General features: G+C 40.2%; 1 protein-coding gene across 5 annotated transcripts in view; it reads right to left on the bottom strand.

The window, feature by feature from the left end:
* Positions 1-3,228: 3,228 nt before the first annotated feature.
* Positions 3,229-17,563, bottom strand: part of ADAMTSL1 (ADAMTS like 1) — a 471,240-nt gene continuing 456,905 nt past the window's right edge. For all 5 annotated transcript variants that reach the window (XM_035310142.1, XM_035310140.1, XM_035310141.1 and 2 more), the window contains 6 exons: positions 16,133-16,333; positions 14,033-14,213; positions 9,301-9,508; positions 6,141-6,250; positions 4,854-5,074; positions 3,229-3,817 (listed from right to left, as the gene is read on the bottom strand). In XM_035310142.1, coding sequence (XP_035166033.1) covers positions 3,711-3,817; positions 4,854-5,074; positions 6,141-6,250; positions 9,301-9,508; positions 14,033-14,213; positions 16,133-16,333 — 1,028 coding nt within the window. In that variant the 3' untranslated portion in view covers positions 3,229-3,710. The remainder of the gene's footprint in view (positions 3,818-4,853; positions 5,075-6,140; positions 6,251-9,300; positions 9,509-14,032; positions 14,214-16,132; positions 16,334-17,563) is intronic.

Genomic DNA, 17,563 nt, shown 5'->3' with positions numbered 1-17,563 from the left:
GAATAGGGGCCTGGAATGGGTCTCCTGTTGAGAACCTTTCAGCACTGCATTTGTCTGCTTGTTGCACAACTGTTTTTCTTTCTCAGTGAAAATTAGTAGGGAGAAAACTGGAAGCTTGCTTTGAAGGTTTTGAAGGCTTTTTGACTTGACTGGTAACTATAGCCATATGCATAAAAAAAGAATAATTATTCTCTGGAGAACCTAAGCTGGTCTGCTGTTCATTTTATTATCAACACCAGCGTTTATATTTGTTTTACTCAAAATGAATGACTGAGTTCCCATTACCTTCAGTGCAGTCGCTTGTAAGTCTTAGGGATTGCCTTTGTTCAGCATCTGTTTGTGCATGTGCTTATATGAGGTATTATTTACCTGCAGTGCAGGGGTCTAAAAAGTGTAGGAGGGAACACCATACTAGGGAAATTGTCAGTAAATGAGAGCAAAATCATCACTCCCTTTTAGAAAAGGCATTATAACATTTGTTTGAAAAGGGGCAACAGCAGAACCAGGTTTGCTTTCAAAACCCGATTTTGTCTTTGTTAAGAGAAATACTTTATTCATGTTTTCTTCCTTGTAATTCTGTTCATGAATAGGATTCCTTCTACAAACTTGATGCTTTGAGGAGTTGCAAGTTCTGTTAATGAAAGTAGTGGGGACATATAAGAAAAGACTGAATAATAGGGGTAGTATTCATTGCTCCACTCCAGGGGTTGCTGAGGAGAGTTATAAGATGTTTTTCAGAGTTTCTGCATAGGAAAAAGGAATATACTTTTATGAGCCTATATACTTGCCATGAGCTTAGGACCAGCTGTGGCCTTATACCTCTAGAAGAAAAACAGAGGCTAAAAATAATAAAGCAAGGCAATTGAAAAGTTCAAGCAGATCTCCAAGACAAGGTGCAGAATCTTAATGACTGGAGACTTTTAAAAAGAAATTAAGACTGGGTTGATCCTGTCTTGGGGAAAGAGGATGATGGTGGATCATGTGTATTTCATGTAACAGCTGTTTGCTGCTGTGGTAATACAGAAAAAGGACAGAGTACTCCAAAAGCTTTGCTACTTTGTTTGGCTTTTTTTTTTTTTTTTTTTTTAAGATTAATAAACAACACATCAGACAGCAGTAGTTAAGTAAGTATCCTGCATTACCTGTACAAAAAAAATATATATAAATACAAGTTTGCTTTCTTTTTAGAAAAGGAAAGTGTTCTTTTATAAAATATTCAGAAATCTTACTGAGATGCTGCCAAGTCACAATCCACAGAACAAACATGTGAAATTAGATTCACATGTGCGGAGATGACATAGTGGCTCCTCAAGATCTGAACCTTTTTGTTTATCCTCAGCACGGTTATACAGCTACCATTCAACACGTGATCATCTGAATATACTTAGCTATCAAACAAATGTAAATACTTCCCTGTGCTGCTTTTTGTTAACTACTGTACTAGAAATATCCACCACATTATTATTATTGTTATTATTATTATTATTAAGGAATTGTCCTTCATTCCATGCATAATTATCAATTCACAAGTTAAAAATGCCACCCCTCCCTCATGTCACATTTCATAAAATACTCTGTGCACAGTGAAGCAGATCCTCAATTAAATGCAAGTGAAAAATACATTATTACCATTGATTTTAGAGGAACAAAATTCTGGGGAGATTTAAAAAAAAATAGTTTTATCTGGACAAAATAATGTACAATTATTAATATTGCACTTTTTATACAAGAAATCCTAATAAATATACACAAAAGATATACATTTACATACATAGAAAGACATTCTTTTTTTTTTTTTTTTTTTAAATAAAAAGTTACACAGAAGCTTAGCAACACTATTTCTTGAAGACCCATTTGTAGCGAGAGCATCCACTGCCAGATGTGTTTTGAAGAAACCAAACTGAAGACAGTTTAATGTCACGAATCTGACACTGACCTCAGAATTAGATTCCCAGTTTTGCTGAAGAATCCACATTATGGAAGCTGTAAAGCAGCAGTACTTGAACAGCCTTTCATTAATGTACCACAAGGCCTGAGCCCCACTGGGGGCGAAGCACAGCCAAACCTTTGATTTAGAGATGGTCTCAAGACAAAGCCTCAGATCCAGATAGCCCTCCTTTAAATTTTTATAATGCTCAAACCTCCTACTTTGGAAATCCCTTCTAATTTTAAAGCCCTATTCAGAGCAGAGCAGGAATTGCATTGCCCAGGAACTAAAAGGATGAAGCACTTCAATGGATGAATAGTCCAATTGGCTAGGGAAAAAGACTCACAGACAGCCTGCAATGTGTGATGTTTGAGGCTCACTTTTTTGATAATATTTTTAGGGTTTTAAACTCAGGCTTAAAAAATATGTGGCTCTGTAGCACCCATTTTGTTGTGGGAGGCAGCCAGAGAGGAGCATATTTATTAAAATTTATTGACATTAGTCCTCTGGGACTGATGCTGAATCCATTCTGTTTCTACTGAGTAGGAACAAAGCCAAAGATATCAGAAATTTTTTCTACTACTTGACTGAAAGGCTTGGCTGTCAGAAGAGAAAGTATTCATGTTAGCAGGAAAGGAAAACCCACTTCCTCAAATTTCTTACCCAAACCTCAGCTCTCAAAGAACCTGAACTCTGGGAACTAGTACTCCTATCTATTCCTATGAAGTGTTAGTAGGACGTAGTATGCGAAGCAGCTCTTGTTACCACAAATGATATTTTTCCTGCCTGTGTTATGAACAGGACAGCATTTGCAGGTTTGTGTTACAGTCTGTTAGTAGCAGATCATACTTTGTTTCCTTCTCCTAGATAATAGCTAACATCACCACCTCATCTCTGTGCTGAAGGCAACCTTCCCAGTGCCGATCCTTGCTCACAAATACACCCTGGGAACATTTTCAGATGTCTTCCAGACTCACTCACATTACACAACATTGTTCAACTTTCTCAGACACGACTCCGGATCCTCAAAGATTGACAGCTACCTCCTACTGAGATCATTTGAGGGCCTGGGAGGAGAAGGAGAGAGGGGTATAGAAAGGAAAAAAGGAATCCAATCTTGGTTGTAATAATAGGTTTATAAAGCAAAATCATATGCTTATATTCCCAAACTAGTCTAAGTTAAATGGTCTGTATACTGCACAGAAGAATGTTTATTTTATTTTATATTTTATTTTATTTTATTTTATTTTATTTTATTTTATTTTATTTTATTTTATTTTATTTTATTTTATTTTTTTCCGTAGTTGTTTATTGTTTTGTTTTGCTTTGTTTTCTGCAAACCCTATGATCTGTCAAGCTGTTTTATTCTTTGATTGATGTTGTGGTGGTTCAATGTGATGCTAGGTTTACATTTTGATCTGCTTCCCCATCTATCTATTGGTGTATCCCCAAGTGTGTACATACATTTTGGGGCAGCCCCACTCCTCATAGGCCCTTTGCTGGTGGCATGGGATTCTTTGACTTTTTGTTATCTAACCTCATGATTATTTTGCTGCATTCTGTCTCCCAGATTTATAGGAGGGAAAACTTGTCACATCCCTTTGCAACAACAATTTGGTAAAAGGTTTTCTTTTTCCTTTTTTTTCCTTTTTTCTTTTAAAGGGAAATAAATAAATAAAATGAAAAAAAAAATCCATTCCATTTATATTTTCTGTAAAAGTCCTTGCCTCAGTGAAGCAAAGGCTGTGATCCCCTTGTTCCTCCATTTTCATTGCATTTGTCTTCAAGCTTTTCCACAAGTCCCACAGCAGCGTGATTTGAACTGGGTGAGCTGGCAAAGTTTGAGTTGCTTCACTTTCTCGCAGTACCTTGTGGTGTCTCTGCACTCCACTGCCAAAGGAGAAGCAAAAAGGATAAATGGTGATGAGGCAATGAAAGAAGGGCTTTTTACCTGAATACCTTTCATTGTGTGGACAATAGGGGACCAAAACAGCTTTGTACTGGGAGGCCTCACAGTGAGCACAACCTTGACTTGCTGCAGATGCTGAGTGGGGACTTCATACAGCCGAAGGCTCAAAGGAGAACACGGTGGGCAGTCATTGCTTTCAGAGCATGAGGAGAGCTTTTGGGAGAGCTTTTGAAGCTTCTCCAGCATATCTACTGGCAATCTAGAAAAGCTCTAGAGTTTACTAACAGCTGTTACACTGAAGATGAAGTAGTAAATTAAACTGGAAACGTCTTTAACAGAGTAGCTCAAAGGTACTTTGACCAATCTCATGCATTTCAAAAGAGTGTGTGGGAGTGCCCCCACAGCTGACCAGATGTTGTGTTGTGCTTTTCACATGTGTGCCAAAGAACACAGCCCAGGGTGGAGATGTTTAGATACTTTAACCTACATTTCAAGTTCCCTAGGACTTTGGTCCCTAGAATCATTTGGACAGCTTTTGAGGCCTCCAGCCTCCTGCTTTTGAGTTCTAGGTTGAAAAATTGTCCAGTATCTCAGCCAGACCTTTTGTGCATTTTTTTTTTTTTTATCTGATGGAGTCCCAGTTTCCAAATTAAGGCTGGAAAAAGGGATCATCACAGGGCAGTTATACAGCTCACTGCAATAACATCTGTGTTTTTCTTCATGTCTGTACCACTAATGGAGAGTTGGGCCATTTTACATGGTTAGCAAGGGGATACTGTATCAGTCAACCCCACTCAATACCACTGCCAGCAAACTGCAGTGGGCACCTTGTCCCCCATGCTGGGATGCTGAGCTTTTGGCATTTTGCATCCGTTCAGGCTGGAGGATCCCCAGGAAGCCCAGCTGTGAAGCCCAGCACCACTGTTCTGGGAGATGGCTCCATATGGAGGACCCATAGGTCTCCTCTTGCCTCCTCCATCCCACTCCTCATATCCTCCCCTCTGCTCAGGAACGTACTGTTCTCACAGGGCGTGATGTTGCAGCGCTGCCAGTTGGCTGGCCGTGGTCTCCAGGAGCAGTAGTGCTCCAGCACGGGCTTATTGGTGCGGATGTGCACGCAGTCCACGCGCCGGGACTGAAAGCCGTAGTTTCCGCAGGTAGCTGTACACATGGTCCACAGGCTGACCCTCCAGTGCACGCCGCAGATGTCAGTCCAGCAGTTCTGAGTGCTCAAAGGCCTATGAGCAGAAGGGAAAAGGGGCCCTGTCACTCACTGTGCTGCACGAGAAGCAAGCACGTGCCACTCTGGGCAGCATGCACTCTCTGGGGACTGCAAGCCTTGCATGTCCCAAATATAATTTGTTCAGAGCACTGTTTGGAACAAGTCTTCACTGGGGGCAAGCAGAGGTAAGCCTCATGCACTGAAAGGCAATCTTGTAACTACACTCAGGGACCAGACCCTCAGTTGTTGCCAGCTAGTATAGCACAACTGGAGTTAAATGACCATTTGAACTATTTGAGGGTTTGGCCTAAAGACCACTTGCCATTAAATGCCAAACCAGAGCTCCACTGAAAGATGTAATGAAAGAAGTGGCAGCCAGTAAAACTCACCAGAGGTTTGTTACTTGCTGATGTCTGTAATCAGTGGGAAACAAAAACAGTTCTTAGAAACCCTCCTTTTCCCTTTAGCCCTGTCTCAGAAGGGAAGAAGATCATAGAAGAACACTTGGTTCTTTTCATCACAAGGACAATTAAAACACATGATGGGGTTCCAAAGAGCCTCTAATAGTAATTTTCAGCAATAGTTAGGCTTGATTTACGTGGCTAAATGTCATGGAAAATAAATATGTTTTTATAATGTCAAGAGTGCAGCTTATCAGTAGGAAAACAAAAGCTGTGGAGTCCGTTCTATCCAATGAGCACTTGTGTTTAATTGAGAGGTAAGGAGAATGGCAGCTTTGGGAGTTCCTTCATTACCACCAGAACCGAGGTAACAAATGTGCCCTAGGTCTAGGAAGAGATAGCACGGCCTTTCAGTCAGCATTTGTCACACCTAGAAGCTATTCAGTTTTTAGATAGCTCTGTCTTTTTATTTATTTATTTATTTATTTTTTTATTTTTTTTCCCTTGTGTCAATACTGAAGTCTGGGCTTAAGCCTGCTGATTTATGCCACATAATTAAACAGGTTGCACCATGATCTTTTTGTTACATATAGAAAACAAAAAAATGTCAGTTAAATCACTAGTCCATTTAAAATCTATGCAAAAGACGGTGGTTTCAGTTGTAAGAGACTCCTCTCCTACCTTGGTAAGGCACTGCATTGATCAGATGACACAGAAGTCCCATCTTTGGTCTGGCAAAGTATCTGTCTGTGTTGTACAGCCAGTCGTGGTCCAATGCAAGGCCCATTACACTGTGAACACAGAGAAACACTTAATGGAGGTAAAAGGCAATGTTACCCTTTTATAAAACTGCCAGTGAAATAAAGTGCATACTGCCAGGCAGTGACAGTGAAGCTTGCAAGCACTTCCTGCAGCTCTGCACACTTTGGAGGCTGAGCACGCAGTCATCTTTTGTCCCACCTCACTCTCCTCCAGCAGCATTAAAATTGTATTTCTGTATCTGCTCTGTAGATTTATTACCCTCTCCTCTTCAATAGTTCAATCTTAAATACATCTGTTAGGGCAAATAAAATACTCTCACATCATTAGCCAAGAGCCTATGATCTGTACAGGAAATCTCAATACATTCATTTTACTGTGCATTTTGCAGCTTGAACTATCACAATTTATGGGCAAATTGTTAATAACCAAGAACATATTGAACCAAGGACATATTCCACTACAAATAACATTTTAAAAGCATTGCAGAACAAGAAATGAAAGCTGCGAGCATGACAAACACAGCAGATTTGCAAGTATGCTCCAAAAATGAAGTTATCCTAACCAATTCAAGTGTCTCAGCTGCACACTTGCTGTTTAACTCTTCCAATCCTCTCCTTTGATTAAACAGCAATTAGATATTGCTATGTAGCATGCGCTTGTGTTCTTTTAAAATTAAATCAAATGTTAGGAAGCAGATTGTTTATTAAGTATCTGGAAATTATATTCCGGAACAGACTGGGGGTTTGTTAATGTGAAGAGGGAGGAAGTTTTGGCAGGAGAGGGCTGTTCTCTCTTGCACACTTCTATCCTCCTTCACTGCCACTAGAAGCCCCATTTCACACCTTCACGCACTCCTCACACAATGCTCACTTCCTGCTGCTGTTTCTTCCCTCCCTGATAACTGGAAGAGAGAAGAAAATGACTGTGCTGTTTCCCATGCTCTCAGTCAAGCCCCTTGCTGAGCAAGGTGGGTGGAAATGTCATTCACTGGAGTGTGTGGAGCACTTCTGCATTATCTGTAGGACTGGCAGTCCTCATCATCAGCAAGCCTGAGTAACTGCTTTCAAAACATTATGTGATACATAGCAGAGGTCAAATAGCCCACGAAATGCCACTAATATGAAATGGAAGGTGGAAAGGAAAGAAAAGGAATTAGTTCTGGAGGCACAGAGAGTGTAAGTCATCTGTTTTTCTCTGTTCTTTGGGAAAGTTAGTCACTGCACCTAGAAAATGTGGACCTGATGGCCTCTTCAGATTATCCCATGATACTACTCAGACAATCATTGAGCCACAGAGCCACTGAGCCAGTGGTACATTCCTAACTGTAATCAGATAGCAAATAGTCTTCTGGCTTAGAGACTGAGCTGTATAGACCCATGTGGGACATCATTTTTTTAAGTAGAAGAAATACTATATCATAATGCATGGAGGTCAGGTGGAACAAATGAATTCAGATCTGTTTGATCATCTTGGCTGAGTATGACATCATGGGGAACTGGATAAACCATAATGATCTACAAGCAAGAAAGAGGTAATTTTTTTTTTTTTTTTTTTTTTTTTTTTTTAAGGATAATCCAGTCCTTACCTGGAATTCCACAGGGACTTAAAATTGGACAGTTTATTTCCTTCTTAAAGAAGGATATTTCCATGCTTACTCATAAATGTAATACAGTAACTCTCTCCTCTTTCATGAGAGAAATTTCCAAAATACACAGGCAAGAGTTTAATGAAGATGTCTTCAACTAGTGAATAAAACCAAGTTCTAGTCTCTGAAGATTTTTTTTCTAACAACATTGTAAGAAAACTGATGAAACACACTGTATTCTGCAGGATACTATAAGCAACTACAGAATGCATGTGGTTATTAATAACAATTATGTTATTTTAACCTCTAATACAATGAGATAGCATTTGTCATTGTTTTTAATCTGGCTTACCACACACTGATTAGAAAAGGATGCAACGTATTTAATGGTAGCTAACTATGTCAAGACTGGTAGTTAATAACTTTATTAGCCTCTTCTGGCATTGCAAGAAGCCTCACTGCCTTATCTTTTTCTTTTTCCCTTTGAAAATGTTTATTCCACCAAAAGTGTTGTTAAAGCAATATTAGTATCTGCTTTAACTTCTAGCAAAATTATCTTCTGTAATTGTAACTCTCTCTCGTTCATCCTGGTATGGTATACCGCTACATGAGAGTCACCACTTCGGAGATCTTTGGACTAAAATGTGCAAGTTTCTACCCCTAAGTCTGGACTGTCATGGATTCATCAACCTTCACATATGTCTCAGTCATGCTGGAGTGGAGAGAAAAAGGAGGATAGTAATGACTGGTCCTAGATTATAATTGAATGTGTATTGGCGAGTATCTTTTCAGGAAATCCCCACTTACAGAAAAAAAAAAAAAAAAAAGACAAAGCAAACTCTTCTCTGGATTCCCACGATAAGGCGATTTAGCTCCAAATACTTGGAACATTTGGTATTTATGGAAATAAACTTTTAAACATCTGATCATTGTATGAAGCTGTAAGGAGAGAATTTGAAGATCTGAAAAACAGCATGAAGTAATCTGAAAATACTTGTAGCCTCCTATTCTGCATTTCATGGTGGAGCTAATCAAGAAGGCTTGTACTTTATGAGGTTCTCAGGCAACATCAGAAACATTTAAAAACTGTATTGTTGTACAAAAACCCCAAACCTACCACGACCATCAGTCTTGACTCCTGACAGCCAAAACTGAGCCATGCTCCATGGGTGGTAAGGGCAATTGTAGACACAGAGGATGGTATTTCCCAGACTTGTAACCTGTCATTGTAATGTGGATCAGCAGACATTTCTACTGGGGACAAAAGAGGGGTCTGCAGTGGAAGTACTGTTCACAAGCATTTCTTCTGGGGACTGCAGAAAGCTACAGAAACCCAAGCATGCAGTGCATCAAATCTGGAGTTCAAAGAGCTGAGCAAATTAGTTGCCTTCTCAAAAGCTTGCAGACAATAGCCTCTTGTCTTCTGTCAGCTCTCTGCAGCTCACACTATGAGGCAGTTTTCAGACAGGCATGTCTATGAGGGATGCTTCTTACCTGGCCCCAGGAGGAGGCCACCCACTCAACACAGGGTTGCCTGTTACAGTTCTGAGTGTCCACGGGGCGCTTGGACACCTGGACACAAGCCTCATTTGACATCGGGACAGAGCTGCCTTTTGCTGTCAGCCGCTGACATGTCACCCGCCGCATCTGGATGCCTCCACCGCAGCTCCGCGTGCATGGAGACCATGATGTTACCATCCATCTGTCAAAGAAAGGCAAGGAAGTCAGGGAGCACATACGTGCTGTGAGCACGCTGCCTGTGGTATCATCAGTGCCAACCAGAGTTTATGTGTTGGCCCAGAGAAAGCCAGCAATGGCTTGGTTCATGTGGGCCACAACCCTGAAAAGTGCTGAATGCCTCAGCCCTTTATAGTCGTCACTGAAAATTGCTCATAGCATGAAAGCTGGGAAAAGATTATATTTTTTATTTAAGTATCTCTCTGACAGTTCTTTGGGCCCAGAATTCTTTTTATTTTTGCCCTTAAGGTTGTTTTTAAAAACCTAGTAAATATTTCTAGCCCAGTCACAGGGGTTGGGCGTGGCTGCTCTCACACCACTATGCCCCAGAAGCCTTGATCACAGGCAACAAACACAACGCCAGCAATGTGTCACGGGGCTTGATACAGTCACAGGTTGCAGCCAGTTTTCACTCCTCAGCAGAGAAAACTGTCCTCATAAAGCTGATGGCTTTATGTAGCTCTCAGGACACTTTGAATTTGCTGCTGACAGAGAAACCAAGAATCTGCTAATGCGTGTCAGTCCCTGCCTGCTCTGTTACCTCCCTGACAGCTGGGATAATATAATAAAGCCTGATGGTTGCTCAGGGATGGAGCTTGTGAATGGACAGCGCAGGGAAAAAGAACATATTTTTTGCTTCCTCTTGAGCTTGGACTGTGCATTTAACTGCTGAGGGCCTAATCCCATATGTGCTGGGGTTTAAAACATCCAGTATTACTAATAAAAGACCTGTAGCAACAAAAAAAATAATTGTCCATGTCCAAACTCTTACCAAGATGGACAGTACATCTTGCCTATTTAAGGCTGATTAGGTGAAACACTCATACAGTTTGATTTGGGAAGGGGATACTGGTAGGAACAGGAAGGACACAACTGATTATTAGTTTCCTGAAGAGATTTATGGTTGTCAGCAGTTTGTTTCATTAAGTTTCAGGATACTCAGCAGGAGCTGTGTGATACTGTGGGGAAAATAGTGCCTATCTCATCCCTCAATGGCAGTGTTTCTGGTTACTTTGCAAAATAGGCAATAGGTGTTCTTGAGCCCCATGGAGAGGCATCCGTTACTACTCCTCAGTTTCTGCAGGTGATTAATTCCTGTGGTCACAGAAACAAGTATATAAACAGACACATTCCTGACAAAGAAAACAAAGACTCAACTTTTTCTTTTTTTTTTTTTTTTTTTTTTCTTTTTTCCTTGCAGTTTGGTGAGGTTGAAACTGAAGTCTTCCCACCCCTCCCGCATAAAGCTCTGCCCTGCATTTCAATCAACTTTTATTTCCAACCATACATCTCAACAGTTTCTCAGGACCTGAGAGTGGAATGTGGGCGGCAGTACTGTTTGGGAAAGGAGTAAAAAGACATAAACCATTTCCATGGAATTTACAGCCATCACCGTAAGCAAACTGCTGTTAATGAGCATGTTTCATATTTCATCAAATCTCATTTGGTTACCTTCTTATGACTCAGCTGGCAACTCAGAAAACAGTTGCCTGCAAAAATGGGTAAGAATATATTAAAAAAAGGTAACTAAACAGGACCTTGCCATATACCCAAGACACAACCATAGTGGTAAATCTGGCTGGATAGTTCTCATCAGGTTGCTTAGTACCTCTCCTCACATCAGAGTAGACTCTAGATTTTAGTATAAATGCCAGACCCAAATCACCCTGTTGAATGAAGGAAGTTGTACTAAATTTCTCTTGAGGTCCTGACCACCTCGTGTTTGTTTTCTCAAGAACACCGTGTCCACAAAGGACATAAGGTAGTGGAGGGAATAAAAAAGCCAGAAAAATACAGAAAAGCACTTACATCTGAGCTAAGGAGCCACTGGATTAAAGAACGGGGGCATTTTTAACATGGAGATAGTATAACACTCATCTGACTCTCTGGATAGACACTGGGATTTATTCTTTTTTAGACCAATGGGTGGCAAAGGAGGGAAGTGTGTTCTGCAGGGAGAAAGCAGCAGAACAAGGGAAAGACCTTAGTGTAGTCAGAAGTTTTTCAAGCTGTGATGACTCCACTATGTTTATCAGTAACAGAAAAAAAAAAAAAAAGGATTGCAGGGGTACTTAAACTGAGACAGTCTGTAAAAGGAGGCAGACCTCTGTCTGACCTCCTTCTTGCCCGCAAAGACCAATGGGATGTACTAATTTTACAAAAGACATTTCCACTCTGTGAAGGGAATATATATACATTTTTATATATATTATATCTTTATATCTGCAGCTGCTTTATATCTTTATATCTGCTTTATATCTGCAGCTGCATTTCTGCCTGTTTTGACATTCAGGCAACACAGGAGCTCAGATAACAAAGAAACAAAACCTACTGCATAGTAGCTGCTAAGTCTAGCTTCTTTGTCTGTTTTCTTGTTGGAATCAAGTGTTATGATGCCATGTGGAACACAAAAAATGCATGACCCTGCAGTTCTTGGGAGATGAAACTCCTGTGTGTACAGAGCTGTGTACAGGATAGGCACCAAAGTTACAACTAACACAGGCTGGAATTACCCAAGAAAACTCAGCCCATACAAGTGTATGAGATAAGATGGGCTATGTGTGAGGATGCTGAGAGAGCTTGCCCATGTCCCTTCAGGGCTGCTGGCTATCATTATTGAAAGGTTATGGATACTGGGGAGGCATCTGACAACTGGAGAAAGAGAAACATTGACACCGTTTTCAAAAAAAGGATGTAGGGATGACATATAGGGAACTGGTGAGCCTTAGTGGAGTGCCTGAGAAAATCCAGAAGCTAGTCCTTGTGGTTCATGTTTCTGAGCAAAAGGAGAAGATGACTGTGAACAGTCAGCCCAAACTGATCAAAGGTAAGTCATGTCTGACATATCTGATTGACTTCTGTGATAAAATGACCAGATCTGCCGACAAGGTGAGGGCCATGGAAATTATTTACTTGTCTCCCTCAATAGTCTAATATCCAAGCTGCAGTCTGGATGGGTTCACATGGCTTGGGTGAAAAATGGGTTTGATGATGAGGCTCATAGGGTGGTGGTGAATTTGTTTTTACTCTGCCTGAATGCTGTTAACAAAGAGGGTCTTACAGGGCTCAGAATTTGTCCCGGTTCATGTTCTTGTTGGCTCACTTCTGTCAAGCTCCCCCCGATGGCAGCTGCACCCCTAGGCATACTGAGAGTTTCCTTCAAGTTTTGTGCCCTGCCTTGGTGAAGCCCTGAGCAGCCTGGCCTGAGCCCAGCCAGCCCATGGAAACCTGTGATTCTACTTGGCCTTGATGGGCATTATTAATGAGTCATAAAGGGAAAAGCAGAAAAGGTAGACTTAGGCAGGAAAGACAGACTTCTTGGACAAGTTTTCCCGTCATTCAAGATGTTTCTCCATCATCCAAAATGACAAGTACCAACAAATATCTGGAAAACACTTTTCAGCCTTGATGTAACATATTTCTTGTACTGTATTTTGATCATTTGTGAAACAACACTGAAAGCTGGTGTTCAAAAACACTGATCTTCCAGGGAGCTTTGGCTCTGGGTTCAGATTTGAAATTTGACCTTAGACCTCTCTGTAACTTTGATTTACATACTATTATTATTATTATTATTATTATTATTAATCTTTTAAAAATCAGCCTCCATATTGTTAATCACATAGAAAACTCAGAGATAAACTGTACAGTGCTGGCCCTAAGACATGGTATCTTTTCAGAGTGAGTTGATGTAAGCTCTAGGGCAGGCATCTTTTCTAACTAGTCAATTACTGGGACAGCTTTGTTTCCAAGGGTATTATTACTTCTGGGGCTTACTTTCTTCTGATCACTTTCCAGTCATTGCGATTGTATGTGGAGAGTACTGAATTTATGTTAATAAACCACAAAGATACTAGGTCAATTCTTGTTCTCTAACAACCTTGTTCTCAAGGATCTGGCCTTGAAGGCCCTGAAAATCTGCTAGTACTTAATCGGAGGTAGGAAGACAAGTACATTGAGTTCTTTTACTTTACAGTTTCAACATGCAATAAATACTGCCTGAAGGCCCCATTTAGGGTGAAATCTTTCCTTTCATGAAGTACAGCACTGCTCTCCCCCTCCCCATGTAACATCAGTCTCCAGTGAAGTTTATGAGTTTAAAGAACTGGTGAGGCTTGACATGGAAATGAAAATTCAGTTTTCTACATCACTGCAAAAGTGCTGACTATTCCCATTGTCAGGGAAGAATTCAAAAGTACCGTGAAGCTGTGACCTTTGCTAATAAAGAATAAGCAGTAACTTCTCCATCCATTTCTAACATAACTACTGAAGGAGTAAACATTGTCTCTACCATTTACTGTCAACATTTTCCACAAATCTTGCTACTAATTCCCAACTGTCAAAGATAAGCACTCATAAATTCCCTTTTAGCCATGACTTTTCCCCAAACAGGCAGCAGCAAGGCTACAACGGCATGCACTCCAGCACCAAGAATTTTTCAAGTACACTTTAAAAGCATATATGACATTTTGACATGGTAAGGACAAACCGTGAAGGGCAGTCTCTCCTGTTGCATGCAATGGGCTGCAGAGATGGCTTGGGCTTCTCTTTGCAGTGGGATGTGTTGACTTCAGTCCCATCCAGTAAGCACCTGAGCTGGGGCAGCTGCACCCCTTTGTGGCCACAGGAAGCAGAACAAGCCATCAGCTTGTCCACTGACCACTGGTATTCTGCCAAAAAGCATGCAAGAGACACATTAACTCTTAAAAATTGTCAGCAGGAAATCCTTAGGAAAGAGACTAACTCTCTTTTGTAACAATGTTGTCTCTACTCCTCCCCTCCTCCCCTTCCCCCTTCCCCCCCCCCCCCCCCCCCCTTTTTTTTTCTGTGCTCAGAAGCATCAGACATGAAAATTGAATGACATGAATGAGTGCAGTTCAGTGATGCCAAATAACAGGTATGTGGGGCATCACAAATCCCTGCATTTATACAAACTTAGGTAATTCATTGAGCCTATGAGTCTATTAGCTCTCTGTAAGCTGGTTAGAAACTTCAGAAGGCCACTGGGAGAATGAGACCAGCAGGTACCATGGCAAGCATGTAAGCTCCTGGTATACAGCTAAACAGGACACTGCAGAAAGCCTCACAGCTGATATGTGTGACATATCAGACATATCTCTAATTTAAAAGATAAGTAGCATGTGTGTGAAACTAACCACCTTCTCAAAGACTTCTGAAAGAATACAAAAAATGAATTTTACAGTGACAAAGAGGTATAGAGCATCATTAAAAGTAATATAAGAATGATTTCACAGGTTATTAAGCTCTTCAGATTTTTTTTTAAGAACATTTCTGAAGGCCACCAATTCACTTTTCAAGGTCCCTAGATAGTTCATAAAGCTTGATCAGAGTTCTAGATCTTTGATATCTATCGAAGTAGTGTAGTCTGACTAACTCCCAAGAAGTCCCCTGGTTCGTTCACTCCAGTTGATTTTGTCAAGTGATTTCATACCATGAACATTTATTGCAATGCAATTCAGTGGATGCAGTTACAGAGGTAGTAAATATTTCATATTTTTCTTTGAAAATCTACTCTTAAAACATATTTTAAACCAACTTTTAAACTCAAATAACAAAATAGTGGTGGGAAAACATGGATCTGCAAGGAAGACACAATTCCACCTTGCCTTTCACTTTTGTGAGAGCTTTGAGACCGAGATAGAACTGAAGACACATGCTCAGTGTTTTGCCAAGCATTAGAAAGACCCGTCCTGTTTTCACTTGTGATGTGAAGGACTTTCTGAGTCTTCTGGAAATCCATTAGACCCTCTCATTGAGAAGTTTGGGTCAACCCAAAGTAGAAGAATGAAAGGAAAGAATGGGCTTATAGTCTGTTATAATATCTTAAAGGCACAATTTCAAATTCAGAGCTATATATTCAAAGACAAGGTGTACATACTAATTCTTAACCATTTATAATTGTAAGGGGGTATGATTCAGTGAAGGACATTTTTCACCATGGAGATTACAGGTATCATCCATCCTGAAGATGAAGTGTTCGCAACACAATTTAAATTTTATTGCAAAAATTAAGGAAAAGTTAAATTATTTTCCACTGCACTCCTAACAACTGCAGAAATGAAAGCTGCATATTCTGTTCCAACCCATCCACATTGCTCTGTTCAGTGACTTTGTCACCTTCAGTTTATTTCTAGGGTAAAAATAACAGTGACAGCAGTTTTACAAGCAAAGGGTTTTCAAGCAAGAAGACACTGTGTAACACTGACTTAAGAAGATTAGCAGCAGGTTTTCTAATTTTAAAGGTTTGATCTGTGGCACCCCTGTCTCAAAGTTCTAGTTGACACAGCAGCTACAACTTGAATTATCAACGTGCGCTACATGCTCAGCAGGCCAGAAATATCAGATGTCATTTTGGGAAAGTGACACTGCGAGTGAAACCTTAGACATTGCAAGTTATTTGCTAGGCCTGCAAATCTATATCTATGGTGGTAAAACATCAAAACACCCATTTCCTGCTGTGCTTCACAGCCCTGGATTCAAAGACAAGAAATACAGGATAAGAAAGGCAATACAGGGAAATCAATGCCAAGAGCTTCATGGGGGAGAAGGACTGAAACCAGAGAGTTACCTTGGATTGTCAGGGAAGTATTTTGTATCAGTGAGCCAGCCTCATTCTGAGCAAGGCAGCTGAATTCACCTTCAGGAGCATCACTAATGTTGAATATCTGAAGAACTCGTCCTGCTGCCAGGAGGTGATGCCTCAGACTTAGAGGCTTGCCGGAGTAAAGCCAGGTGATGTTTGGGGTTGGATGGCCATCCACAGCACAACCTAAAAAATAAGGACATGAAATAAGCCTGTTGAGTATTGAATGTGTTGTAAAATTACATGCTCTGAAGTGGGCAAAATTAAAGGAAAAAATCACTTCCATTCATTTTTTCCCTAATTTTCTCATAATGAAAAACACAAACATTATAGTAGTGAGTACCTTCTCATCAGCTGAAAAGAAAACAAACAACACAACAACAACAACAAAAAGTCCAAAAAGCCAGTTAATCAGCCATATGAAAATCTCAGATCAGTTCAGAAATATTTATATCAAGCATTCTAAGGTTCCCACTAATTTAAATAATTCTCCTTTCAGTATTCAGGAAAATGGCAGAGTGAAGTTACACACCTAGCATAAGCTCAAGAAGCATTTTTGAGCAAGCAGTAGAAACAGAACTTGCCCTCCAACTCCTCTATTTTAGCCACAGGACCACCTTTTTTTTTTTTTTTTTTTTTTTTTTAATGTATATGTATATTAAAGATTAGAAGTTTTATTTACACAAAAGTTATCACAAATTTTTAATTGCATGAAAAAGTGTTGAAAAAACAAAGATAGAATTGAGTTTTTAGAGGTTGGTTCATCTCAGTGATGAGCAATTCTTCAATCCAAACCAACCAAACCAAGCAACTGAAGAAAACTGGCAAATCAGTAGCATCATTTGGGAGTGCCTACTGATCATCAGATCAACTAATGAGGTTTAGGTTCATGGTGAATTCTTTGCCTTTTGAGCTAATGGAGGGGGTGTATCTGTAAGTTATTGTTTCCTGTAGTCCTCATACCAGCTGCACACTTTGCTGGCTTCAGTGATGAACTGTACATAGCAGAAATTCTGTGAGACTTGATAATCGATGGAAAGATAGATAAGTGTATCTATGGACAGATAGATATGTTACCTTGCATATTTCCTGGGGGAAAAAGAAAGAACTGGACAATTGCCATGATGCAAACCATCCACATCGACTTCAGGGACGGGGAACCAGAAAAGCCATTCTGAAGGTACCTGGACGTTATTTGGACTACTTGTGAATTAGGTCCTGCACCTCCAGCATCTCTCTGATAACATAAAAGGTCTAGCTAAGTTTCTAGGGGTGCAGTCTACACTGGTTGTTAGTTTATTGTACAGCAGCTTTATGCTTTTCTGTTTAAATTAACACTAAGGTATAATGAATCACTTTTGTCCTTTTGTCTCTGTAGTGAGGACCCTTGCTACCCTTGTTTTGACTTTAGTCACT

This window comes from Oxyura jamaicensis, chromosome Z (assembly GCF_011077185.1).
Source record: "Oxyura jamaicensis isolate SHBP4307 breed ruddy duck chromosome Z, BPBGC_Ojam_1.0, whole genome shotgun sequence".
Classification (NCBI taxonomy): Eukaryota; Metazoa; Chordata; class Aves; order Anseriformes; family Anatidae; genus Oxyura; species Oxyura jamaicensis.
This window is presented reverse-complemented; position numbering and strand designations above follow the sequence as displayed.